This window comes from Gracilinanus agilis, chromosome 5 (assembly GCF_016433145.1).
Source record: "Gracilinanus agilis isolate LMUSP501 chromosome 5, AgileGrace, whole genome shotgun sequence".
In the NCBI taxonomy this organism is placed as follows: domain Eukaryota; kingdom Metazoa; phylum Chordata; class Mammalia; order Didelphimorphia; family Didelphidae; genus Gracilinanus; species Gracilinanus agilis.
The window spans coordinates 54,982,199-55,008,981 of NC_058134.1; the positions used below are offsets into that span (position 1 = coordinate 54,982,199).

The window sequence follows — 26,783 nt, forward strand, 5'->3', positions numbered from 1 at the left end:
CCTGAACTGGGTTGGAAGAATCTACAACCTAGTCACAGATGTTTTAGATTGTGAGGCAAGGTTCAGTGGGGAGGGAAGTGGAAAGAGCCTTATGTATATAATGCGTGCTTGCTGCCTAGTCAGATGATGCTTCTTAGCCTTTTATTGGAAATCCCTCCTTTCATGAAGGGTCTAAATTGCCTTTCTTTACTCTTACCTTCTGACTCCAAGTTTGTTTATTGGAATGAGTCATCATTTTTATCTCACACAGAGGTGATATAAAATTTTAATATTTGTGTGTATACATATATATGTGCATATGTGTGTGATCTATATATCTATCTAAACTTGGTCCTCTTCAAAAGCAAAGAATGAACAACAATTATGTGCTAGTACTGTGCTAAGTACTGGGGCTATAAAGGCAACTTAGAGTAACCATTAGGCCATGAGAAGTTTTGTAAAATTATTTTACAAATGAAGAAATGATTTGATAATAGATAAAAAGTTAAACAATTTTAAAGCAATGCTAGGTTGGATTTAAGTTTTTATCTAGTAAGAAAATAACAAATAGAAAGTTTCTATCTGAAATAGTAAAAAATATGAGAGCAGAAACCAGGAGAAAAAAATTCATCCTTGCTCTCATCTGATCATCTTATCAAATGTGATACTTTCCATAAAATACACAATTTAAATGAGCACTCTCTGAATTACATAGGGGAAAGAACATAGTGCTGAAGATTCAGAGGAATTGGGTTCAAATTCTGCCTATGAGTCTCACAATCACTTAACCTAATTGAATCTCTGTCTTCTTACCTGTAAAATGACATTGGATCAGATGGTTTCTAATCTAAATCTATACTTCCTTATTAATTATGTGAAATTAGCAAATTGATGTATTGATATCATTTAAAAATACCTTGCTTAGTGGCAAAGAATTGGAAAATGAGATGTTCATCACTTAGGGAATGGATGAATAATTTGTTGTTTAGGATTGTAATGGAATATTAGAGCTCCATAAGAAACGATGAACAGGATGAGTACAGAAAAACCTGGAAAGTGAACTAATGCAAGGTGGAATGAGGAGAACCAGGGTACAATGTATAAAGTAACAGAAATATTGTATGATGATCAATTGTGAAGGATTAAACCAAAATCAGCAAAGCAAGTTTCCAAGATAACCACAAGGGACTAATGATGAAAAATGCTATCTACAGTCAAAGAAGGATCTGTTGGAGTCTTTTTGCAGATCAAAGTATACCATCTTCCACTTCGTTTCCTTCATGAGTTTTTTATTATATGTGTGACATAAGTCTTCTATCACAACATGAGGAATATCAAAATGTATCGTATGAAAGCACTGATATAACTTATGTCAGACTATTAACCACCTCAGAAAGGTGGGGAAGGGAGGAAGGGAGAAAAACTGAATCCTAAAATGTCAAAAAAAAAAAAAACAATGACTAAAAGTTGTTTACACATGTAAATGGAAAAAAAAACATTAAAAAAAAAGCCTTGCTTAGGGACAGTGGATTGAGCTCTAGGCCTGGAGTCTGGAAGACCTGGGTTCACTCTGGTCTTAGACACTTCCTAGTTGTGTGACCATGGACAAGTCACTTAACCCCATTTGCTTAGTCCTTGCTTGCCCTTCTGTCTTAGAATTTTTATTAAGAGAAAAATAAGAGTTTGAAAAATTAAAAAAAACATTTTGCTTAGCTTTTTTTAAAGAAGTCACTGACATTACTGTTTTAAGATATGAGATCTAGAATTTATAGTGTAAAAGAACAAAATTGGTGGCTATTGTATTTATATCATCATCACCTGACATGGTATGTTTTGCATATAGTTGATATTTATTGGAGTAGAGAAGAAAACATGGATACCTTCCCTTGTGGTCTGACATGAGAATTTACCATTCTATTTCGTCAAAATAGACAGATATTTCCAAATGAAAAGTACAGCCAATAATTTTAAATTAGTGTGACACGTCTGGAAGATCACTGACCTTTGTTTGAAAATGACAAAATAAATGTCCTTCTTCCTGCTCATTGGACTGATAATGGGCATGCAATTAGATACTTACCAATAAGCAACAAATAGAGGGGAGAGGCAAATGCTGGATGGTTTCTTCTTGTTCTTGTTCTTCCTCTTCCTCTTCTTTCTCTTCTTCCTCTCTTCCTCTTCCTCTTCTCCTTCTCCTACTCCTTGATTTCTGTCTTAATATCAACTATAAGATAGAAAAGCGGCAAGGGCGAGACAAGTGGGATTAAATGATTTGTACAGGGCCACACAGCCTCTAGTCTGAGGCTAGATTTGATTCTAGGCCCTCTCAGCTCCATGCCTTGTGCTCCAGCTGCCCACGGATGATCTCTCTTCAATGGAAGTTACTCACAAACTAGGCTGGAGAAAGCCATATTCCTCTAAGCTTTCTGATAGCAGATAATGAACACTCACATTGAAATTATTTTACTTGAAGGGACCTATTACTTCTCATGATATCTTTATTTTCTAGGATGAAAGTGTGCCTCCAGTTTCTTTTCTCAAGATTCTGAAGATGAATACGACAGAATGGCCTTATTTTGTGGTTGGCATTTTTTGTGCGATTATCAATGGAGGTCTACAACCAGCATTTTCTATAATATTTTCCAAGATTATTGGGGTAAGAGCTACTAACGGGATGATCATTCCAATGACTGGATAGGATTTCGTATTGCCTTATGAAATCTGGGAAACACTTTGTGATGTGATCAAGAGTCAGCTTTTAAAAATTCACACCTTTAAATAAACAAACAAAATTAGCCTTTGGGAATATAAAGAGAGATTTAATGTGCTTCTAGGTGAAGGCCAACGGAAATAAGGCCAATAGAAATTGCTACTGCTACAAATTTCCACTGCAATGATTCTTTGGGATCTGCTTATCAAATGATTAGCTTCATATATGCCCTTTTAGAAAGAGTAATAAGACTCAAAATTACTCCAGAGGTTTGTTTAATAGATTTGTGTTGTTATAAACAGTGCATGGGGGTTGAGGAAAGAGGGCTGGAGCTGGGTCAGGAGATGTGGATTTGAAGTAATTCTGCACCTCACTGCATGGATATTTTTCAGGCAAGTCACAACCTCTTGTGACTCCAATACTCATCTTTAAAAGACGGAGGTTGATTAGATGATTTTAAGTTCTGTCCCAAATCTAGAATCCTACAATCATAATTTAAAGTTGAATTTGTTCATTTACTCTTATTGATCTTAAAGATGATTGATTGAATATGAGAGGTGAGAGGAGACTGTGAGTCAAAGATAACACCAAAGATTGGTACCAGGTGCTATAGGTTGCAATGATAAAAGAGAAGAAGAGTAGCTTTAGAAGAGCTGATTAACATGCCAAGGTGGTATCCTTTATGTGGGTAGAGATGTGAGTCTGAAACTCAAAGAAGAGGTCAGATGAGACTCTTATGGCACTCAATCCCAAGAAATTAATATTTTAATGAAATAATTCACCCTTTGCCAAAAGAAAAGGCCCTATGTGTCAGTTCACTATAGATTAAAAACTCTCAACCTTGCTTTCCTTTAATATTTGTAGAGAACTTTATCATTTAAAACATTTTCACATATGGAATGCATCACCCCCCAAAAAATCATCCACAAAAAGTATAAATGGAATGAATAAAAATTTAAACAAATGCAAAAATGATAAAATTGCCAAGAGAAAATTAATATACATAACCTTTTAAAATATTTTACTTTTCCCACAATTAAATGTAAAAACAAATTTTAAGATTCTTCTTAAAAATTTTTGAGCTCCAAATTCTCTCCCTTTCCCATACTTCCTCCCTGAATCCCTCCCACCTCCCTAAAGTGGTATACTATACAGAAACTTTAAGCTTGATGTCCTCAACTATAACATAATGGTTCTACTTGTATTTTAAGGCCTTTGTTGGCAACAGAATATTGGGGCACACAGACTGTTGTGCTCACCTAGCATTGCAATTCCTATATTCCTTTAATGAAAATATTAAAAATATCTTTTTTAGGTCTTTGCTCAACCCAAAAGTGAAGCAGAAAAACGGCGTGAAGGAGATTTGTTTTCACTGTTATTTTTAGTCATTGGAATTATTTCTTTTATTACCTTTTTTCTTCAGGTAAATATCCATAATTTTACCTTATTCTCTACAGATTTGTATACATGTTTTCTCCCTTACAGAGTGTAAGCTCCTTGAGGACGTGTTTCATGTTTGTCTTACCATGATCACTAAATCAGTAAGCATTTAGTAAATGCTTACAATGTTGTGGGCCCTGGATGATGTGGATTAAAAGACAATAAAAGAATCCCTACTCTCACAATACTGATTTTATTTGGGGTAGATGATGTGTCTACATGGAAGGAGATGTTGAATAAATACAAAGCAAACATAAGCTATGTGCAAGGTAGTCATGAAGGGAGGACTCCAGCAATTAAGGAGACCAAAGTCTATATGGGCATCTAGGTGGCACAGTGCATAGAATGCTAGCCCTGGCATCAGGAAGACTCTTCTTCCTGAGTCCAAATCTTGGGTCAGGTACTAATTAGCTATTCAATACTGAGCAAATCATTTAACCCTGTTTGCCTCAATTTCCTCATCTATAAAATGAATTAGACCAGGAAATTGCAAACCACTCCAGTATCTTTTCCAAGAGAACCCCAAATGGGAACATGAAGAGTCATATGTGACTAAGCAACAACAATTTTATTTATCTGATACACCATGAATATGTAATAGTAAATTTTGGTTGATTTTCCAGTGAATTAAAAAACTAGCTAGAGCTGGGTCAGCTTGGGTATGTATTCTACTGATTTTGCTAAAAGATGGGTCAACTTTGGTAAAACATGTACATGCTTCTTCTGACCTCTCTTCATTTCATCCCCCATTCATCCCTTGCCAATTTCCACTTGGGACCCTTCTATAATTGCACGGCTGAGAATATAGTTAGAATCAGAGGGAGATGAACATGGGGTTAATATCATAAAGTTGGTCTTTTAGGAAGAATATGGAATTTGGACGGATCCTAAAAACCTTGCTTTGATCCAAACAAATGAGTTCCATCAGATGAAATGTCAATCTATGGCCTAGAAAAGAAACATACAGAAACAAGTCACATAAGGTTTAAAATGCAAATGTTTTATCAATTTTCTTTCCTCAGGCCACCATTTATCCACTTTTTGTGGAAATGAGAGCCTTTGTCATATAAGGATTATACTTGTGCCCTAAGGTAAATAACAACAATAACAATAAGTCAGCAGAGTACATAGTTCTCAAGAATCCAATATTATAGCTTTCAAATGATTTCAGTGTCCTGCCAAAATGTGGCCATTGTAATTTCTTCTCCAATATAACCCCTTTTGCCTGATCTTGCTTTCTGAATAGATATGTTCATTCAGTGAATGTTCAGTAATCCAGTCCAATCCAATAAAATTTGTTAAGGGCTTTCTCATTAGACAACATTGTACTATTGGCCAAGGCTTCAAAACAAAGTTGAAAAAATGGCCCCCTACCCTCCGGGTGCTTACATTCTACTGGAGAGTTATAGTATGTAAACAGATAAGGTATACATGATAATAAAAGAAGGGGAAGAGTACAAACAGGGGAATAGAAGGTGACACAAGCATTTGAGTGTTACTCACCCACAGATAACTACAGAAATAACAGAAAACTAGATGTCTTCCTTTCCACATGCTGGGGAGATCCAACAGAAGTACTGAAACAATTTACATGTGTACAAAGGCAAAACATGGTCAGGTCTAAGACTGTATAGTACTGACTTCTAGAACTCTTCAGAATTCACAGAAAGGAAAGATCAAAGAAGGGTGGAAGTAGGAAAGGCAAATTTCATTGAAATGATGGGTCTTGAGGCAGCACCTTGATAGATAGCAATGTGGAATTTAGATAAACAGAGAGGTGTAAATGGCAGAAATCACAGGGAAAGAAATTACCTTGGCCATCGAACTAGTCCAAATGGAACAGACAAATCAAGGCCAAGAGAGTATTCGGCCATTAAGGTCATGTGGCAAACCAACACTGTGAAGAAGCAGAGAGATATACCGACTGGAAGTGTCTGTATGGAATTTAGATAGAAAGAGAGGTCTAAATGGCAAAAATCACAGTGGAAGAAATGATCTTGGCTATCCAAATAGGGGTCTAATCCAACTGGAACAGACAAATCAAGGCCAAAAGAAGTACTTGGCCATTAAGGTCATGTGGCAAACCAACACTATGAAGAAGCAGAGAGAAAAACTGACTGGAAGTATCTGTGCCTTTGGGCTTCCTCAGTGGTAATAATCCACCTCTGCTACTAGTGTTTTATTAAAGAAAAATCTGGAATGAGATAATTTGTGAAGTGCTTAGCATAGTTCTTGGCACAAAGGAAGTACTTAGTAGATCTTCCATCCCTTTTCTAATGTGTTATTTCTTCTCAACAGGGCTTCACATTTGGCAAAGCTGGAGAGATCCTTACAAAGAGGCTGCGATATCAGGTGTTTAAATCAATGCTGAGACAGGTATTCACTCTTCCTTCTATGAATTAATAGTGATGATAGAATGACCACCCCCTGTCAAATGAATCCTTTCCCTTTTTAGAATAATATCACCACCATCTTACAAATTAGCCCTTGCCTTAACCCTGGCTCTAAACAATCAGTTAAATAATTTCAATCATGAGAAAATTAGAATATTAATGCACACTTAAGATCTACTCCTAGGCCATTAATGCTCTTTGGTGCTGGAGGCACCCTTGTTTTCACATTTACAAATACAGGACAGAAGATGAAGCACTACACTGGTTTGTTAAATCTGCAAAATCGTTTACTCTTCATGGTTTGAGATGAGTGCTATTTCTACCCTGTATCACCACATATAAAGATATTTTTTAGCCCATACTATGTATCAGGCAAAGCTGGCACTTCAAAAGATGTGACCAAGATACATGAACTGTAGAAATAAAATGTATAATGTACATAAATGTTACATTTATAAAAAATGTAAAAATGTAACTACAGAATATGAATTGCTTAAAATGTACTACATTGTTGGATGTTTGATGAAAGATCTTTTTCTCCCAGTTAGAGAATGAGGTTGACTAATACATATTAAGAATGGAGTCCACATAAGAAACACTCTTTGTAATTCTGTTCAATCTTTTACGTGGATTTATTTACGATCACCTTACTAATTAAAAATATTTCTTGGTCACATCTTTTTTTTTTCAAGCAAAATATTTTTAATTAGTAAGGTGATCGTAAATAAATCCACGTAAAAGATTGAACAAGCAAGTTACTGAATCTGTATTTGCTAATCCACTGGATGAGGAAATGCCAAACCACCTGAGAATATTTGCCAGGAAATCCCCATATAGGATCATAAAATATTGGACGTGACTGAATGACTGAACAATGCTTTCATTCCAATACTCTACCTTTCTCTCACGGCTCTTCTTATGGGGTTATAGATTTAAAGAAAGGAAGGGATGTTAAAGGCTATCAGATATAACTTTCTTACTTTATAGATAAGGTAATTGAGAAACAGAAAGTTTAATTGACTTGCCTAGGGTCACACAGCTAGTTGGTCCCCAAGGCTGGCCTCAAACTCTGATTTTCCTGACTCCAAGGCCAGCCCTCTCTTCAAATTAGGAGGTTGCTGGCAAATTCTCTCACTCACTCCCATCCTCATTAGGTACTGGATCACATAACCACATCAATTAGGAGGCTGGCACAGTGCCAGCAAAGAGAGCATTACCTTTGGAGTCAGTCCTGCCATCTATAAAATAGGGGGACTGAACTAGCTCTCCAATTTCCTCATTGCTTTGAAGCTCTCCATGTCAGGGACTGATCACCACCTTTCCTCCCCAAAGAAATTATTTCGGTATGATGTATGCCTTAATATATCAATTAATCTTCCTCCTTGTGAGCAGTGGGAGAAGTTGGAAATCAGGATTGCCACTGACATCCTGAGGCTTCATCTAGACATCTCCATCCAAAGCCGCTCCACTTCTCTCTCTTTCAGTCCCAGGCATAGACAGCCCTAGTAGACTAGGCAGATGCTCCATAAAATATCCCTTTATTACCTTGCTTTGATCTTATTCTTTCCTTCTTCCCCAGAGGGTCCAGTGTCTTTATGTTGTGCCTTAATGGAGCTTTTATTCTTACTTGTCCTCCCTCCAACTAAAACCTGACTCACTTCCATTCATGTCATCTCCCCCCAAAATCTACTAATTTTTAAAATTGATATATTAATCTCATTCATACAGCTGACATACCCACCCCCACCCCCGGCTCTTAGCTACAAATTTATCAAGAAAAAACAAGACAGAAACTTCCCAAAAAGCGATTAGGCCACAGAGGGAATATTTTAGGGTAGAAGAGCCTTTCCTAAACTTCTCAAGTGATGCTAGATTTACAGCTATTTAAGGCTGACCTAGAACCAAAGTTTACCACCCTAATGTTCATCCAGGCCCACACCCAGGCCCTCCTTTGCTTACTGGTAGAATTGAAGTGAACACAGCATTATTGGAAGATTTTCTATGTGATATAGTCATCAAGAAGGAAAGAAGGAAAGAAAGAAAGGAGAGATGAAGAAGATTCAGCAAAAGGAGTTGATACATTGAAAAAACTGACAATCTGCAATAGGTTGTACCCTCAAGTGAAAAATGTTAGGATCATAAGTTTGTTTTGTATCGCAGGATGTAAGCTGGTTTGATGACCCTAAAAACACCACTGGTGCTCTGACCACAAGACTTGCCACTGATGCCTCCCAAGTTAAAGGGGTAAGTACCAGATTTCCTGTTTCCTTTGTTCTTGACATTATTTGAATTAAGCATGAAACTGATGTTCTCCTTCTATACATTTTCATCACTTTTAAAGACATTGGATAAATATATAAAATACCTCTACTGTAAGATATCTGAAGAAGCTATAAATTTTCATGAAAGGACTCAAACTTTGTAAATTCTGGAGACTACCAATTGAATAAGCTTTTATTAAATGTCTACATTGTGAAAGGCATCAGGCTGGGCACTGGGGATTCACACGTGAAAAACAGATCCTGCTCTCTGCTAGTTGGTGCAGTGGTTGGAGTGCTGGGTTTGGAATCAAGAAGACCTGAATTCAAGTCCTACCCCAGACCCTGACTAACTTTGTGACCTTGAGCAAGTCACGAAATATTTTCTTTGCTTCAGTTTCCTCAGCTGTAAAATTGGGATGGTAATCATAGCATCTACTTTGCAGTGTTGTTCTGAAGATCAAATGTGATGCTACTTGTAAAAAGCACTTAACACATTGCCTGGTACATAGCAAGTGCAATATAAATGTTATTTTTATTATAATTAGTATCATCTGGTATAACAGTGATATAGTGAGTTGTGAAGACCTGAGTTCAAATCCCATCTCAGTCTCTTATTAAGCTATATGTCACTGGACAAGTCACTTAAGCTTTCTTTATCCGCAAAATAATACTAATGGCATCTGTCTCATGTCATTGTTGCCAGGATCAAATGAATTAACATGTAAAGTGCTTTACAAATCAAAATGTGCCATATGCATTCTAGGGCTTTTTAAAAATTATTTCATGAACAAGATACTCCCTTGGGAGTTCATTTGGTTAAATTAACTTCAGTTGAAGGTAAACATTTTACATTTTGAAAATGCTGTTCTGTTTTTCAGGCCACTGGTGCCAGATTGGCTGTCATTGCCCAGAATATAGCCAATCTTGGGACTGGAATTATCATCTCATTCATCTATTGCTGGCAGATAACACTTCTGCTCTTAGCTATTGTGCCCATCATCGCAATAGGAGGATTGATACAAATGAAAATGTTGTCTGGACATGCCCAGAAAGATAAGAAAGAATTAGAGGGTGCTGGCAAGGTCAGTCAAGCTAAGTTTTCTCTGTTATTTATAAACTCTGATTACTTATCCCTTGAAGTAAGGAATGACCAAGTTGTCTGCTTATTCAGTAGATTTGGGAACTGAAACAAATAAAGAAACTCACATTCATTCAGCTGGGTTAAAGATGAAATCCAGGGCTTCCTGGTCTTTGTATTCCATCCACTACAGTTCATCTCATTTTTTTTATAAAATAATATATTTTTAATTTTTTATTTTTCCAGATCATGTTTTGATACAATGTTTAATATTTGTTTTCAGATTTTTCCTGCCCAAGAAGGCAGGTAATATAATATAGGTTGTATGCATTTTATCACATAATTTATATTTCCATGTTCATCATGTTGTGAAACAAGACACATATTATTTACACTAGAGAAAAATTCATAGAGGAAATACAGTGAAGAATAGTGTCCATTTCTTTTTAAATTTGCGTGTATAAGGGGCAGATGAGTGGCTCAGTGGATTGATAGCCAAGCCTAGAGATGGGAGGTCCTGGGTTCAAATCTTGCCTCAGACATTTCCCAGCTGTGTGACCCTGGGCAAGTCACTTAACCCCCTTGCCTAGCCCTTACACACTTCTGCCTTAGAACCGACACACAGTATTGATTCTAAGACGGAAGGTTAAGCGTTTAAAAAATTGTGTATATACATGCATATGAATGCATGTGTTTCCCTTCATTTGTCTAGCATTCACTGTGGTATTATGATATGAAATACTTCAATATAGCTATGATCTCAGCAATGTCAATTGTCCTTTCAAAGGTGCAGATCACTATTCATTCACACCTTCTCATTCTCCTATGAGACTGACTCAGGTAATCCCATAAATCCACTGGACTAAAAACCTTCTTCTAGGCCCTTTAAAAGTACAGAGATACCAGTGTAGCTCTTGGGAACTCTACCTGTTAACCCTCATTCTCACAATGGGATTGGCCCCAAGAGAATTTTTAACATTTTCTATAAAGCAATGGTCATGGAAAGAAATGGATTTATTAGCTACATGAAGCACCATTATTAAATGCTGGCTAACCATATTTTATATTGATGTACGTATGTAGTTGTGTTCCATAAAACTTGTACTTTATAAGTCTTCTGAGATCAAACACTAGATCAATCATCATTTAATGAGGGTGTGAAAAACAAAATTTAAAAAAAAATTAATATTCACATTTTATAAACACCACAAAAGGAGAAAATGCCAGAGTCAGCATTTAAAACCAATTCTCTTGGGGCCAATCCCATTGTTGACTGCTTAATAGAGGAAGTGCTCTACTTAAGTTTTGTTTATCTGTAGAAGCAACAAGAAAATTTAGGAATAAATTATACGTCAGAAAACTTAGTCAGCATTGGCAAGCTGTTGGTACATGCCACGTAAGGACTCTCTGAAGGAGACAATCCTAAACTTTAGACGTTAGACACAACTTATGAACCTGTTGAAATTGCAATTCTCAATTCTAGTTTGTCATTTTGCCAATAAGGAAAATGAGAGGAAAAGGGATAAGGACTGTTGTATTACTGGCATAATTGGTTCTCACTGGTGGCGGTGGGGCTGGGAAGGAGATGTGAAAGCATTGGAGAAGAGCCAGTCCACGTGCCCCTGAACAATCATCTTTTAACACATGTGTTATAGGTTGCCAATCCATTTTTTTTTACAAAGTCAATTTTCATAATGTTTGTTCAGTGATGCAAACATTTCGTCTTTTTAGTCTTGTAAAAGTTGAAAAACATATTTCTGTAACAGCTTGGAAGTGTGGGAAATGGATAGATATAATGAGACAGTTAACTCTACTAGAAGCTATTTATACTAGTTCCCTTTCCCTCCAACTCTCTGAAAGGAAAAGATTTCCATAAGAAAGTCTAAATGCTACTTACCATTCTTCAGGGTACTAGTGAAGCATTTCCTTAATTGCTTCATTCTCCTAGAGACCTAGACAATGAATTCTTTAATCATTAAATAATTATATAGTTTTGCTTAGTGACTCATAAGTGCTACTGTCTTTGTAGCTTACATTTTAAAAATGGCTGATTTTACAAGGTACAAGAGTAGGCTAACTGTTTAAAGCAAGATCAGAAAAGTTTGAGAATGTGTTGCTTAAAAATCTTCACACTCCAATATATAACAAGGCTTGAGGTAGAATGTTTAGGAAGTAAGATGTGTGGGAAGGACTAAATCAAATAACTTTCTTTTAACCCTTGTAATTGAAAAACCTTTCTTAAAAGCATTCTTACAGCTGATAAAATACAGATTCCTCTGTTTGGCATATAGAGTCACATATAAAGGCACAATCTAAAGTACTTCTCTGGGCCCTTTATGAAGTCTTTGTTCCACTCAAACTGACCTTCTTTTTGTTCCTTACCTTACAAAAAGGCTTCTATCTCTATTACATTAGCCTTTGCAGAATCTGTTTTCTGTGCAGAGAATTGGAATCCCTAGTTTTCTTCAAACAGCAATGCTATAACCACTGTACCTCCTAACTACCTTAGCCTAGGGTCATGTTGGCAAACCTATGGCACACATGTTGGAGGGGACTGCTCCCTTACCCCTCTCCCCTGAACCCGAGGACATTTTTCAAATCACCTGCCCCTCTGCCCAACAGCACAATGGGAGCACTTCCTCCCTCCCCTGTCTGGGGTAAGGGGATGGCTCACATATGGCATGAGATTGTAGTTTGGGCACTTGGTCTCTAAAAGGTTTGCCATCACAGCCCTAGGATTTCTAATCATAGCACTTTGTTTTGTGTTTTTTTTTTTTTTAACTTTTCTCCTTTCTCTTTGTCTCTCTCTCTCTGTCTCTCTCTGTCTCTCTGTCTCTGTCTCTACCTCTGTCTCTCTCTGTCTCTCTCTCTCTCTGTCTCTGTCTCTCTTTGACTCTGTCTCCCTCTGTCTCTCTCTCTCTCTGTCTCTCTCTCTCTCTCTCACCCCGCCTCTCCTCCTCCTCCTCCTCCTCCTTCTCCTCCTCTTCCTCAAGGCCACTAGGTGGCATTGAGTAGAGCATTGGACCTGATGTTAAGGAGGAATTCAAATCTAGACTTAGATACTTACTAGCTACCCAATCCTGAGTATATCACTTAATCTCTGTTTGCTACCATTTCTTCATCTGCGAAGTGGAATTGATCATAGCCTCTATTTCCCTGAATGGTAATGAGTGAAAAAGGACATAACATTCACAAAGGGCTTTGCAAAGATTGTTCAGTCATTTTTCAGTTGTGTCAGACTCTTTGTGACCCCATTTAGGGTTTTCTTGGCAAAGATACTGGAATGGTTTGCCATTTCCTTCTTGAACTCATTTTGTGGATTGAGGAAACTTAGGCAAATAAGTTAGGTGATTTGCCTATGATCACACAATCTCAGGCCAGATTGGAATTCAGAAGATTAATTTTCCTCCCTGTCATCAATTAATAACAGTAATAATAACGATAGTCTTATCATGATTCCTCAAAATTTTGGAATGACCTTTTCAAGAAATAATTGGTTGCAGACTTGAAGACCCTCCTAAGAAAAGTTTATAATTACCCTCAATGGGAGGAAGAGGAACATGGTACCTTTACATAGCAAGCCAACAAGGCCACATCTGCAGCATGCTCAGTCTGGGACTGAGGCAGCTGAGGCAACCCAAGACACAATACCAGCGTGGAGCAATTCTCTCTCCATCCCAGGAATGGAGCAAAGCTTCAGCGTATAGACAGAATCAAGAGAAAAATAAAATAACCCCATAAACGTGCAAAAGACAGAGAAAAAACTCAACACTAGAAAAATATTTCAGCAGCAAAGATGACCGAAATGCAAGCTCATTGATATTATTGAATATGGGACTAGAAATGCTAACAATAGCAACAATAGAAGAAAAAGAAATCGAAGGAATCAGATCTGGCAAAGAGGTAATAAAACTATCACAGTTTGTAGACAATATGAGGAGATGTATATATAATTAGAGAGAAAATTCTAGAGATTCAGCTAAAAAATTAATTGACAAACAAGAAGATCAAAAAAAATCTAGAAAGACATATAAAGTAGTACAAAATGAAGTGAGTAGAATCAAGAGAACATCATATAGTAAACATTAGTGTATGATGATCAATTGTGAATGACAGCTATTATCAACAAGGCAAGGATCTAGGATGATTCTAAAGGACTCATGAAGGAACAGACAGAGTCTGAATGTAAATTGAAACATACTATTCTTCACTTTATTCCTTTGTGAATTTTTCTCCAGGATAAGCAATATATGTCTTGTTTCACAACATGATAAGCTGGGAAATATGTATTATATGAAAATAAGTGTATAAAATATTACCTGCCTCCTTGAGGAGTGGGATAAGGTATGAGGGAGAGAAATAAAGTGGATTGATTGCAAAATGTCAGACAATAAACATTTAAAATTGTTCGACAAAAAACAAACATTTCCTGCCCTCAATGAGCTTACAGTCTATGCAGGGAGGCAGCATGCAAACAATTATGAACAAAAAGATCTATACAGGGTAAATAAGAAGTAACCCCAGAAAGAAGGCACTAGTATCCATAGATATCTCTGCAATTATACCTGCCCTTTTCCAGGGAAACTGAAATTCTTGCCTTGAGAGGAGCAGTAGAAGGATACATGAGATTGACCAATTATTTTTCATCAGAGAGGGGTTCCAGAGAAGATTTCTATCTCGTTGTCCCTGGAAATATTGCTTATCTTAAGGGAATGATTTCTATGTTCAGAAGCCATTAGGTCATCTGGTTGCCTTCTCTTAAAGAGGAAGGGGTAACCCTAAGCTTACACCCCTTCCCACAAAATGCTAGCCACATAAAAGATATATACAGCCAATAATGAGTAGAAATTAGGAAAGTTATAAAGATTAGAATATGCTTGAAAATAAATAAGAATCAGTGAGCTCTTTAGATAGGAGCTCTGTTCAACCCAGAGAAAGTCCATGATTTCTCCTCGAAGTCTCTAGGAAGACAAAATGGAAATCAGGCACATGGTAAAGAGCCAGATTTATAGCTAGGTTTTCCTTCCAAAGTCGGTCTCATTCTATTTGCCTCTAGTCCTCTAGGTATCCTAGAATCATACATCCTCTCTCAAAGCAGCAAAGAAGAATATTAGCCTTTTTTCATAACTCTCTATTCAACTCTATTTTTCATAAATTCATACAAGATCAATTCTGTCTGTATTTTCTTCACCAATACATAATTAAGCTCTTTGGGTGGCAGGCAGCACAAGGCTGCTTCATCCTCACTCAGCTTGGATAGGGATTAGATGGCTCTTTTAATTAGATAACTCTGTGTGTCCATTTTTAGGAAGCCAAATAAGCAAGTGTGGAATGAATTCTGGAATGAGCCCATGATTAGAAGAGGTAGATTATTTGTCACAGATTCACCTTTTTTTTTCACCTTTTTAAAGTTTTTTTTCCCACTTCCTTGGGCAGATCACTACTGAAGCAATAGAGAATTTCCGAACTGTTGTCTCTCTGACCAAGGAGAAAAAGTTTGAGGCCATGTATCAACAGAGCTTACAAGGACCATACAGGTAATGAAATGGATGATGGAATGGAGGGGGGAGATAAAGGAAGGTGACAAGGAAAAAAACTGGTTTTCTTTCAACTACAAAGATAATTTTAAAACTTTTTTTAATGTTTACATGTTTTATGTCTACAGGGCAAAGAAAAGTTGCACAATTGCCACTAGGATGGAAGGCTTATTAGTGATTTGCTGCTTTTACCATAAGTTTAAATTAGAATTGTCATAATTAATTTTGTTTAGATAACAAAAAATCAATTGCTGTTGCTGTGTATGTGTGTGTGTGTGTGTGTGTGTGTGTATTTTTCCTTATAGTCCAGAACTTTATGAGCTCCTGCCTAAGATGGCTGTAGCTGTGATGATTGAGTGTCATCCCATTTTCACTTTTATCTTGCTACTGTAATAGCCACTAATGTCACTTCCATCTTCTCCTCTCCTCACCCAGTTATCTTCCTTGAGTATTTATTCTTCCCATCCATCTCCCAGAATACTCCTACTTTCACTACGTAGTACTACCTCCTTTCCTTGTTAATGAACAAGCATTGTAAGCTCCATTTTTGTGCTGGGAATGAACATACAAAAACAAAAAAAGAAGCATTCTCAAATTCAAGAGAATTACATTCTACCAGGAGCACAAGTATGGGTGTATGTACAGAATAAATGCAAAGATAATAAATATAAAGTCATTGTGGGCAGAAAGAGAGAGAGCAGACTAACCATAGGAAGAAGCCTAGTAATTTGCAAGATGGAAATGATCTGATTAGAATTCACTTAGTGATTATTAGCCTATCACATATGTCACGTAGTAAGAATTAATTGAATTGTTTGTTTTTTTAAAAGACAGAACTAGTCATTTTGGTTTGATTCTGCAAAGGAAAGCTTTTCCTTTTGGATACCACAAAGAAAAATGCACAGATAATAATGGTCAATGCCATTGCTGACCCTGTCTCATCAATACTGTGGCAGCTTCTCAATCTAAAAGCATACCATTACCAAGTTTCTTTGTTCCTATGTAAGTTCCATGATTCATTTTTTAAAATTCCTTTCAGAAATTCTGTGAAGAAAGCACATATCTTCGGCATCACTTTTTCTGTTACCCAAGCAATAATGTTTTTTTCCTATGCTGCCGGTTTCCGGTTTGGTGCCTACTTGGTGGTAAATCAACTTACAAGCTTTCCAGATGTGCTCTTGTAAGTATCTCAGTCTGTTTCTTCATTTGACTTGTAATGTGTTCTAGAATTAAAGTTAAGAAATTGAGAAACATAGAATTTTTTCGGTGAAGGATCTGTCATAGCTATGGGGGATTAAGTTCTGGGCACTTTAGAAAATGAAGTAGTTTCTTGAGATTTTCAGGAAGTCTTTGCCCCTTTGGGGAATGGCTAAAGTTGGGTGAAAAATTTAGCTATTCACTTTAAGGGGTCTTAAGCCAGCTAAATACAGAATGGGAAGGAGAAAATTTGACAAGCAGATCTACTCTGAAGACCATAGCATAGGATCTCAAGTTGCAGAAGGACCTTAGAAGCCATCTCTTCCAAACTTATGTTATCCATGAGGTCACTGGGATCCATTGACTTGCCCATGGTTACAAATATAGTAAATCAATCAATGGGGAAGCATTTATCCAGTACCTACTATATTCCAGACTCTGCTAGAAAATAGGGTTATAAACACAAAAATGAAATAGTCTCGATATTTGTCATCAACCTGTCTGTCGATAGACTGCCATCCCTGGGAATGTTCACATTGGCTAGAAGTTATAGAAAGGATTCCTATATTAGAAAAAGGCTGGATTAGATGATTGGACTTGACTTGGAGTCAGGAAAACCAGAGTTCAAATCTGGTCTTAAATACTTATTCACTGGGTGACTCTGGGCAAGAAACTTAGTCTCTCTCAGCCTTAGTTTCCTCATTTGTAAAGTGCAAGTAATAATAGCATTTATGTCAAAGAGTTCATGAGAGGATCAAATGAGAGAACATATGTATGACACTATAGCACCATATGAATACTAGCTATTATTGCTGTTGTCAATAATATTATCATATCCCTAAGATTGTGCAACCTATTTGTCTATCATTATAGATTAATAGCTAAATATTTTTAAGCTAAAGATATTTCTTACCTCTCTCAGAAGGCATACAGATCCCATTGAGTCATTCTTATCTCCCCACAGTCACACAGGGTACAGTAATGCTAGAATTCACAAATGGAACTTAGGCAAAGGGAGAGATTTCTTTTTTACTTCTTCAATAATTAGACCTATTATTTCTGTTCAATTGAATCACTGTGATGATGACTTTTTAAACCTGTTTTTTTTAATAGGGTATTTTCAGCCATCGTATTTGGTGCCATGGCAGTGGGACAGGCAAGTTCATTTGCACCAGACTATGCCAAAGCCAAAATATCAGCAGCCCATGTCATCCATATCATAGAAAAAATCCCCTCAATAGACAGCTACAGCGAAGAGGGACACAAGCCGGTCAGTTTCACCTTTGGATTTTATGATGTATTTACTGACTCTTAATTAGCTATTTAAATTTTTTTTATTTCATTTTTATTTTTTTCCCCAGGGTTACATGATTCTTATTGTTTTCCTCCCCTTTTCTCTCCCCCCTCCTGGAGTTAACAAGCAATCCATTATATTATACATATATTTTCACTCAAAACCTGTTTCCATATTATCCATTTTTGTAATAGAGTAATCTTTTAAAGTCAAAACATCAAAACATATACCCAGTAAACAAGTGATAAATCATATATTTTCTTCAGGATTTCTACTCCCACAGTTCTTTCTCTTGCTGTGGACAGCATTCTTTCTCAAGTTCCTCAGAACTGTCCTGGATCATTGCATTACTTTTAGTATCAAAGTCTATTACATTTGATTGTCCCACAGTGTTTCAATTATTATGTGTAATGTTCCCCTGGTTCTGCTTATTTCACTTCACATGAGTTCATGGAGGTCTTTCCTTTCTTATAGAAATCCATTAATTCATCATTCCTTAGAGCACAATAGTATTCCATCACCATCATATACGACAATTAATTGAATCATTCCCCAATTGAGGGACACCCCCTTGTTTTCCTATTTTTTTTTGCCACCACAAAGAGCACAGCTATAAATATTTTTGTACAAGTCTCTTTCCTTATTATATCTTCGGGGTATAAATCCAGCATTGGGATGGCTAGATCAAAGGGCATTCTTTTTAAAGCCCATTGTGCATAATTCCAAATTGCCTTCCAGAATGATTGGATCATTAATTAGCTATTTTGGATTAGATAGTAATATGCCACTTCCTCCAGGATGAAGATTTTATTTAATTCTTGTTTGTATTTCCCCATTGCCCAGCCTGGGTGCTTTGTGGACAAATGGTACATAATCAATGTTTGTTGAATTGAGTTATTTTAATAAGAAATCAATGGAATATGTCTTTAATATTTGTTGCTGATATAAGTAAAACTTTCTAGAATATCAAATTAAAAAAACTTTTAAAGAAACTAGCTAATAAATGTAGGTTTTTAATATACAAATATATTTTGCATGTAGGATTATAAAATATATATTATATGAAAACGTTTTGTGTTAAACATGTATTTGCAAATGAATGGTATATATTAATAACATGCATTATTAAATATATGATATTAATATATGCTTAATGTATACAGGCATTTTTATAACACTTTTGTCAGTGAGAAGCTATATCTTAAAGGCAGGAAACCCCATCCCATCAGAGTTTGTTATTGGCTATATAATTTAAGGGACATGATTTGTCTTAATTAAAAAAAAATTGTAAAAGGGTTACATGCACTTACTGAGTCTTAAAATATCTAAAACAGAGCCAAAAATTAATGGTAAAAAATAGTTTCTCACATGCTAGTGGAAAAGTATTCATTTGGTAGCCTGTTTTTCTTCATCATGTAATTAATTTAATGGCATTTTGATTTTAGAAACAATTTGAAGGGAATGTGTCATTTAATGAAGTTGCATTTAACTACCCTACCCGGCCTGACGTCCCCGTGCTTCAAGGCCTAAACCTGGAGGTGAAGAAGGGTCAAACTCTGGCTCTCGTGGGCAGCAGTGGTTGTGGGAAGAGTACTGTGGTGCAACTCCTCGAGAGGTTCTATGATCCCCTGGCTGGAAAGGTGGTAAGTGGTCTGTTCTCAGGAGAATCATTTCCTATCAAACTCTGAAATGATGGGTCTCAATTCAAGCATCTTCAGATGCTTCACAAGGTTCTCTCTTTTTCCCAGCCAACTCTCAGTGTTGTATTTTATAGGAGAAAACCTCTAATAGCCCCTAGTCATTTTCTGAGTGGTTTAAAATTGTCAAGATGGGAAAAGATCTTAGGATTTTAGAAGTCATCTAGCCCATTCTCCTTATTTTACAGTGGAGAAAATGAAGGTTCCAATGATAAAAATGACTTAGCCAGCTCACGTAAGTAATTCATTTGAGACAGAATCAGGGCTATTTCCAATTCCATGCTTTTCTTCCTCATTTTCAGTCTGGTCTCTCAAGATCCTTTGGAGCCAAACTATAGAACCCCTTGAAGGACAGGCTAGGAAATATACTATGTGTTGTATAGGACATTGGAAAGCAACTAAACCGCATTGCAAGCTGTAACACCCATGAACTTAAGTGGGGTCAAAGCTGCCTCACAGAATTCCATAGTGTCCCCCAGAACTCCAGGAGAGAGGGCAGTTGGGGCAGTTAGAAACCTGAGTATAAAAGGCCAGGTCACCTTACTTGCAAGGACACTCTGATCACACTCCTTGTGGGTTCAAGGGCTGGGAGGAAGAGTTAGATAGCTCTTTGGTTAGCTCATCTCTGACCTCAAGGGCTGAATGCTACTTGACTGGTTACTACTGGGAGAATGTCTCAATTGCAGCATCTTAACTAAACTATACAGATCCTCAAGCAAGATTACCTTTCCATCTTAAACCTAGTTACATTAGATTAGGAGAAAGATCATTTACTGAGAGGGATAGAAGTTAAATTGTTCAAAAGGAATGTGTAGCCAACAAGTTCATTGACGATTTTAGATAGCTTACCTCCCTTTCATTCCTAAAAACCATTTCCCCTCACCCTGTTTTCCTAAAAATAATAAACCCCTTTGCTTGTTAAGCTACTGGGATATACTTACCATTTATATACTTTATCAAAGAAAAGCTCCTTTCAAATAAGCACCGGTGCAGCTTCTTTCCGGAGAGCAAGTCATTTGTATTTGAAGACAACCTGGAATGTATTCTATCCTAGGGTTTAGGGAATAATTTAAGCAGTGAGAGTTGTTAACCTCAGTGGGATTATTTCCTATCAATTTACCAACTTGACCCTGAATTAACTAACCTTGTACAGCCTCCATTGCTTGAACTAAAAGGGATTCAGTTCAACAGTTATTGCTTTCTGGTCCAACTGCTCCCGGCGGGGGGAGGAGGAAGAATTCTACCCACTCCTACCCCTCCCCCTTGTTAGAACAGCCAGTTTCATCTTCTAGCTGGACTCCATTATTAATCATTGCTAATCTGAGTCAATTTAACAAAGCAGAGTGATATGTGGAAAGGAGTGTTTTAAAGAGATTTTTTTGGAAGCAATGTGTAAGAATGGTTAGAGGGAAGAAACGGAAGGCAGAGAATGCAGGCTCTGTATTAGAATGGTAGCCTTCAAACTCAGGAAACTTACAATAATGTGACACAGTATGGCATAGTAGATAGAGTCATGAAGACAGGGTCAGGTTTTGCCTTTGAAATAAACTTTTTCAGAGGTTCTTAAATTTTTGTGTGTTTCATGGATTCCCTTTGGCAATCTCGTAAAATCTATGGAACCCTTCTTAGAAGAATGTTTTTTAAATGCATAAAGTAAAATATTTCCAATTATAAAGGAAATAATTATTTTTAAATGGTTATCAAAATGATTTTTTTAAATATTCATCAATCTCAAGGTAAGAATCACCGTGCTCTCAAGTACTTTCTCTTCCATGTGAAGCATTTCCTGATTCTCTCCTTAACCCCACCAACTTTTTTTTAGTGTCTTCCCTTCCTAATTTTTTGTATTTTTGATATATTTTTGTATTTCATTTTATTTTGTATCATTTCCACATGTACATATAGTAAGTACATTTTGTCTTCCCAATTAAATGTAGAGGAATAAAACACATACAGGGCACATTTGAAAACAGAGTATATTTCATTTTGGGCTTTACATTTGCACATAGTAGGTCCTTAATAAATGCTCATCATCTCATCATCCCCTCATAATGCATCATATTTGTGTGATATTCTATATGATATAATTGGTTGTGAAGATCAAATGAGCTACCTTCTCTACACATGTACACCATCCTTTCCCTAGCCAAAAAAATTGATGCAAGACACAAGAGAACCCAGGTACCATGATGTATCTGTCCAAGTGTTGTGCATCCACAAGTTGGCAGCTAGTACCAATGCATTATAAACACAGCCACTATCTTCTCAGAACTCTGTGTGTGTCATATCTCTGTTCAATCAAATCCAGGAAGCCAAATAAGATGCTCTTATTCCAACATACATTAATAAACTGGCAGTCATTCAACAATTCCATGCAGGAAATAAAATTGTCTTAGAAAATCCAAAAAATTTGGGCACAGTTATTCGTGTCTGGTCTTTCAAGGCTTTCACTCAAATGGCAGTCTATACTTACTCTTCTTACGGTTCCTTAAACCAGATATTCTGTCTTCTCTCCCTGTGCCACTGTACTGGCTGTCCTCCCTGCTTGGACACTTGCCATCCTCACTTCCATTGCTGGGAATCCCTAGTTGGCTTCAGGACTCAGCTTGAGCACTATCTTTGATATGAAGCCCTTCCTGTAGAGTTTTCTTCACCCTTCTTGTCCCCTAGCTCCCACCCAAAACGTGTACCTATTTGTAGCTTGTAAAAACACATATATATGGATATAATCTACTCCAGAAGAACATAAACTCCTTGAGGACAGAAATGGACAGAAAAATTATCTTTGTAACCCCAGAGTCCAACACAGAACCTGGCACTTAGTAGGGGCTTAATAAATGTTTGTTGAGGAATTGTACTTTTGCTTTCAGAGACTCGATGGCAACAATGTCAAGGAACTCAATGTGCAATGGCTGCGGTCTCAGCTTGGCATCGTGTCCCAGGAGCCCATCTTGTTTGACTGCAGCATTGCTGAGAACATCGCCTATGGAGACAACAACCGGGTGGTGTCCCAGGAGGAGATTGAGAATGCAGCCAAAGCTGCCAATATTCATGCTTTTGTTGAATCGCTACCCCAGGTAAGTTATTTTCTGGTTCTTTAAAGTCCCCAAAATGCCCAAGAGGACTTTTGCTACCAAGTTCTGGGCTCTTAATCCCTCTGTTCTTCAACTTTTCTCCCTGGCAACAGAAAACTCACCTTCAGGAAACATAGCATCCTTTCCTTCATTTAGCGAACCTTCATCTAAAAGGGGAGATGATCAGAAAAAGTAGAACGAATAATGGCATTAGAGCCAGATCAATTCTAGACTCTGCTAATTCAGTGACTGAGAAATAATAAAATGATTACTATTCTATCCTAAGGTCACTGATTAATATTAATAATAATGATTGGTATTATTATTACAAATAGCATTTATATAGCATTTTAAGATTTTCAAATGCTTTACAAATATTATCTCATTTGATCCTCACAACTCCATAAAGTAAGTGCTATTATTATGTCCATTTTACAGCCAGGGAAACTGAAGCAGACAGATTAAATGACTTGCTCAGGATTACACAGATATTAAATATCTGAGTCTGGATTTGAACTCAGATCTTCCTGACTCGAAGTCCAACATCATATGTAATCACTGTGCCACCTACCTATGCAACCCCTGTGAATCATAAATTTCTTTAGCTATAAAATGAAGAGGGCTGAAACAAGTAACTCTTGAAGTTCCTTCCAGATTGAAATCCATGCTCCTGTGAACTAAACCGTAGAACACAATAGGACATAATTGCAAAGGAGAGGTACAAAGGAAATGAAAGGCAGCATATTAGAGTGAATAGAGCATTGGACTTATATTCAAGAAGACGGATTCAAATTTTACCTCCACTATTTACTAGATGTGTGACCCTGGGCAAGCAATTTAGGCTCTTCTGCAGTTTCCTTAGCTATAAAATGAAAAAAGTTGGATTTGATAACCTCTAAGGTCTCTTCCAGTTTTATAGCTATCTGGCTATCAATCATTTATCTCTTCTCTCTCGATCAATAAACATTTATTAAATGCCTGCACTATGCCAGGTACTATGCTAAGCACCAGGCATACAAGAGGCAAAAGCTTGTCTCTACCTTCAAGGAGCTTACAATATTATTTACCTATATAATAGCTATCATATCAGGAAATGTGCTAAATCCTGGGGAAAGGAATATTTCTAACATGGGCATCTGAAATGGGCATCATGGAGGAGGTGGCATACAAACTGAACTTTGAGGGTATTTTGGATTCCAAAAGGCAAAGATAAACATGAGTACAGAGAAAGAGTGTAATCCAGTTTGGCCAGAGCATGGTATATATATGAGAATGTTGACAAAACAGATAGACCAGAAAACATGGACCGGAGCCCGTGAGATAATTCAACCATGAGCTTTATCCATCCATGATCTGAGAGAGGTTCCTGAGGATTCCAGCTTCCACCTGGAGCCAGTCACTGGCTTTTTGTTTTTTGTCCAGAGATATAACTTTTTCCTTATTTTCTAGACCATGATGTTCCTTAGTGCTGGAGCCTGGTAGACAACCTGGGTTCTAAGATCTGCTAGGCCCCTTCCATAAATATTTCCTTTCCCCCCTTTTTTGATACCCATCTCCCCAATTTCCATTCTTAACCCTCTTAGATACATAGTCCAGAACACAATGTTGGCTTTTTAACCAAAGTTTATTTACAAGGAAAGAGAGAATAGGCCTCCAATCTTCCTCAATGGAATAACAGTAAATAAGTACTTGGAATTTACCCAGGATAAAAGCCTATCTTTGAGTTACAGAGAAAGATATTACTTCCTATCTGGCCCTAGGAACTGGATCAATATCAGAGAGAAAGTGCTAACACTCCACCTCTCTCTAACTTGGCATCATTTTATTTTTGAGCCCTTGCTCAGATCAATGTAGAAAAATCAGCCATAGGGTAGAGTCAAGATGGTGGATTAGAGGTAGTGACCCAGCTTAACTCTCAATATTCCTCTCAAAATTTTAAAATAATTCTAAAATCAAATTTTGGAGCATCAAAGACAAGAAAAGATCAGAGTGAGATATTTTTCTGGCCTACATGGATAGAAGAAGAGATCTGGGACAATAGGGTGGAGACCTTTCTGAAAGAGCACATACATACATGGCAGCAACAATGGCAATGGCAGCAGCAGCCATTGGACAACTGATCAGAAAGAGATTATAGGTGACCCTTTGTTGGCACTGGGTGCATCTGGCACTGATTGGTAACTCTTTTGCCCAAATGCAGTTCTGGGTCATAGTTCTAAGCCAGAGAGGAGTGCTTATTGTTGGTTACAAGGAAAAAGGATCCCTGGTTGCATTTCCAAGGCAGAAAGAAGTGCTAGAAAGGCAGCTACAGGAGATCAGGGAGCCTGCTCATAGTTTCACAGTCAAGAGAAGCCCTAGTTAATGTGGCTGTAGGGGACCACAGTGAACACCATACCTCTCCCAGAAGCATACCACCTTAGAAGCATTGAAAACCCCAGAACTAACTCTGAAAATAATATCATGAAAAAGCCTGAATCTTGAGTCAGTTAACTCCCCACCCCCAGGTAAATAAAGCCCAATTTTAATAGAAATTTCAAGGTTAAGAAATAAGATTGAAAAATGAGCAAACAAGAAAAAAATAATTTGAACATAAAAGCTATTTTGGTTTCAACAAGGACCAAGATCATCTCAGAAGAAGAAAATTATGTGAAAAAAGCTGCAAGCAATGCTTCAAAGGAAAAACTGCTCATTGGACCTGAGCCCACTAAGAATTCCTGGAAGAATTTAGGAAAAATATGAATGGTAGAGGGAAAATTAGGAAAGAAATGAGAGTGATGCAAGAAAATTATGAGAAGAGAATTAACAGCATGGTGAAAAAAAAATCTAAGAAAAAACAAAAAACAAAAAACTCTAAAAAACAGAATTGGCCTAACAGCAAAAGAGGCACCAAAGTTCACTGAAGAAAACAATTTCTTAAAAACTGAATTGGCCAATGGAAAAAGAGGTACAAGAGCTCATTGAAGAAAATAATCCTTAATAATTAGAATTGGGCAAATGGAAGCTAATGAATCCACGAGACATCAAGAACAAAAAAACAAAAGCAAAAGAATGAAAAAAGGAAGAAAATGTGAAATTTCACTGGAAAATAATTCATGTGCAAAATAGATTAAGGAGAGATAATTTAAGAATTACTGGAAAACTTGAAATCCATAATCAATAAAGCTCCTAGATATCATATTTCAAGAAATTATCATGTAAAACTTAGATCATGTAAATATCTTAGATCCAGAGGACGAAATAGAAATTTAAAGAAACCACTGATCACTTCTTGAAAGAGAATCCCATAATGAAAACTTCCAGGAATATTATAGACAAATACTAGAGATCACAGGTCAAGGAGAAGATTTTTCAAGCAGCCAGAAACAAAATATTCAGATATCATGTTGTCACATTCAAAATCATACAAGATTAAAGGAGTGGAGAGCTTAGAATGTGATATTCTGGAAGGTAAAGGAGCTAAGATTACAACCAAGAATAACCTACTCAGCAAAAAATGAGTATAATCCTTTGACGGGAGGGGAAGAAGATGAATATTTAATTAAACAGAGAACTTTCAAACATTCCTGATGAAAAGACCAGAGCTGAATAGAAAACTGAAAAAAAAAACAAGCACACTCAAGAGAAGCATAAAAATGTAAACATAAAGAAATCATAAGGGACTCAATATTAAGCTGTTTACATTTCTTTGTGGGAAGATGTTATATGTACTTACTACAAACATTTTTATTAGGTAATCAAAATAATTATATGTAGAAAGGGGACATGGATATGAGTTGATTATTTTGGAATCCTCTCCAAAAAAATGAAGGGATGAGAAAAAAGGATGTACTGGGAGAAAGGGGAAGGGAGAGGTAGAAGGGATAAAACTAACCATACAAGGAAGAGCTTTTACAGTGGATAGAAAATGTTGGGTGGAAACATAAGCAATGCTTGATCCTCACTTCACTGGAACCAGTTCAAAGAGGGAAATACACACACACACACATTCAGATTGTCTAGAAAAGTAATTTACTAAATAGAGAAATAGAGTGGGGGGCAATAGAAAGAGTGTGCAAGGGAGGCAGTGGTTAGAAGCAAAATGGGCTTTGGAGGAGATAGAGAGAGAGAGAGAGAGAGAGAGAGA

The 26,783-nt window shown here is 36.8% G+C and overlaps 1 protein-coding gene across 1 annotated transcript in view; it reads left to right on the forward strand.

Annotated features, from left to right (window-relative positions):
• The window catches only part of LOC123249803 (ATP-dependent translocase ABCB1-like), a 107,192-nt gene that overhangs the window by 73,943 nt on the left and 6,466 nt on the right, over positions 1–26,783 (forward strand). The window contains exons 17-26 of the mRNA XM_044678917.1: positions 2,489–2,635; positions 4,005–4,112; positions 6,428–6,505; positions 8,683–8,766; positions 9,662–9,865; positions 15,298–15,398; positions 16,438–16,578; positions 17,709–17,865; positions 19,335–19,532; positions 22,457–22,663. Of these exons, the coding sequence (XP_044534852.1) occupies positions 2,489–2,635; positions 4,005–4,112; positions 6,428–6,505; positions 8,683–8,766; positions 9,662–9,865; positions 15,298–15,398; positions 16,438–16,578; positions 17,709–17,865; positions 19,335–19,532; positions 22,457–22,663 (1,425 nt within the window). The remainder of the gene's footprint in view (positions 1–2,488; positions 2,636–4,004; positions 4,113–6,427; positions 6,506–8,682; positions 8,767–9,661; positions 9,866–15,297; positions 15,399–16,437; positions 16,579–17,708; positions 17,866–19,334; positions 19,533–22,456; positions 22,664–26,783) is intronic.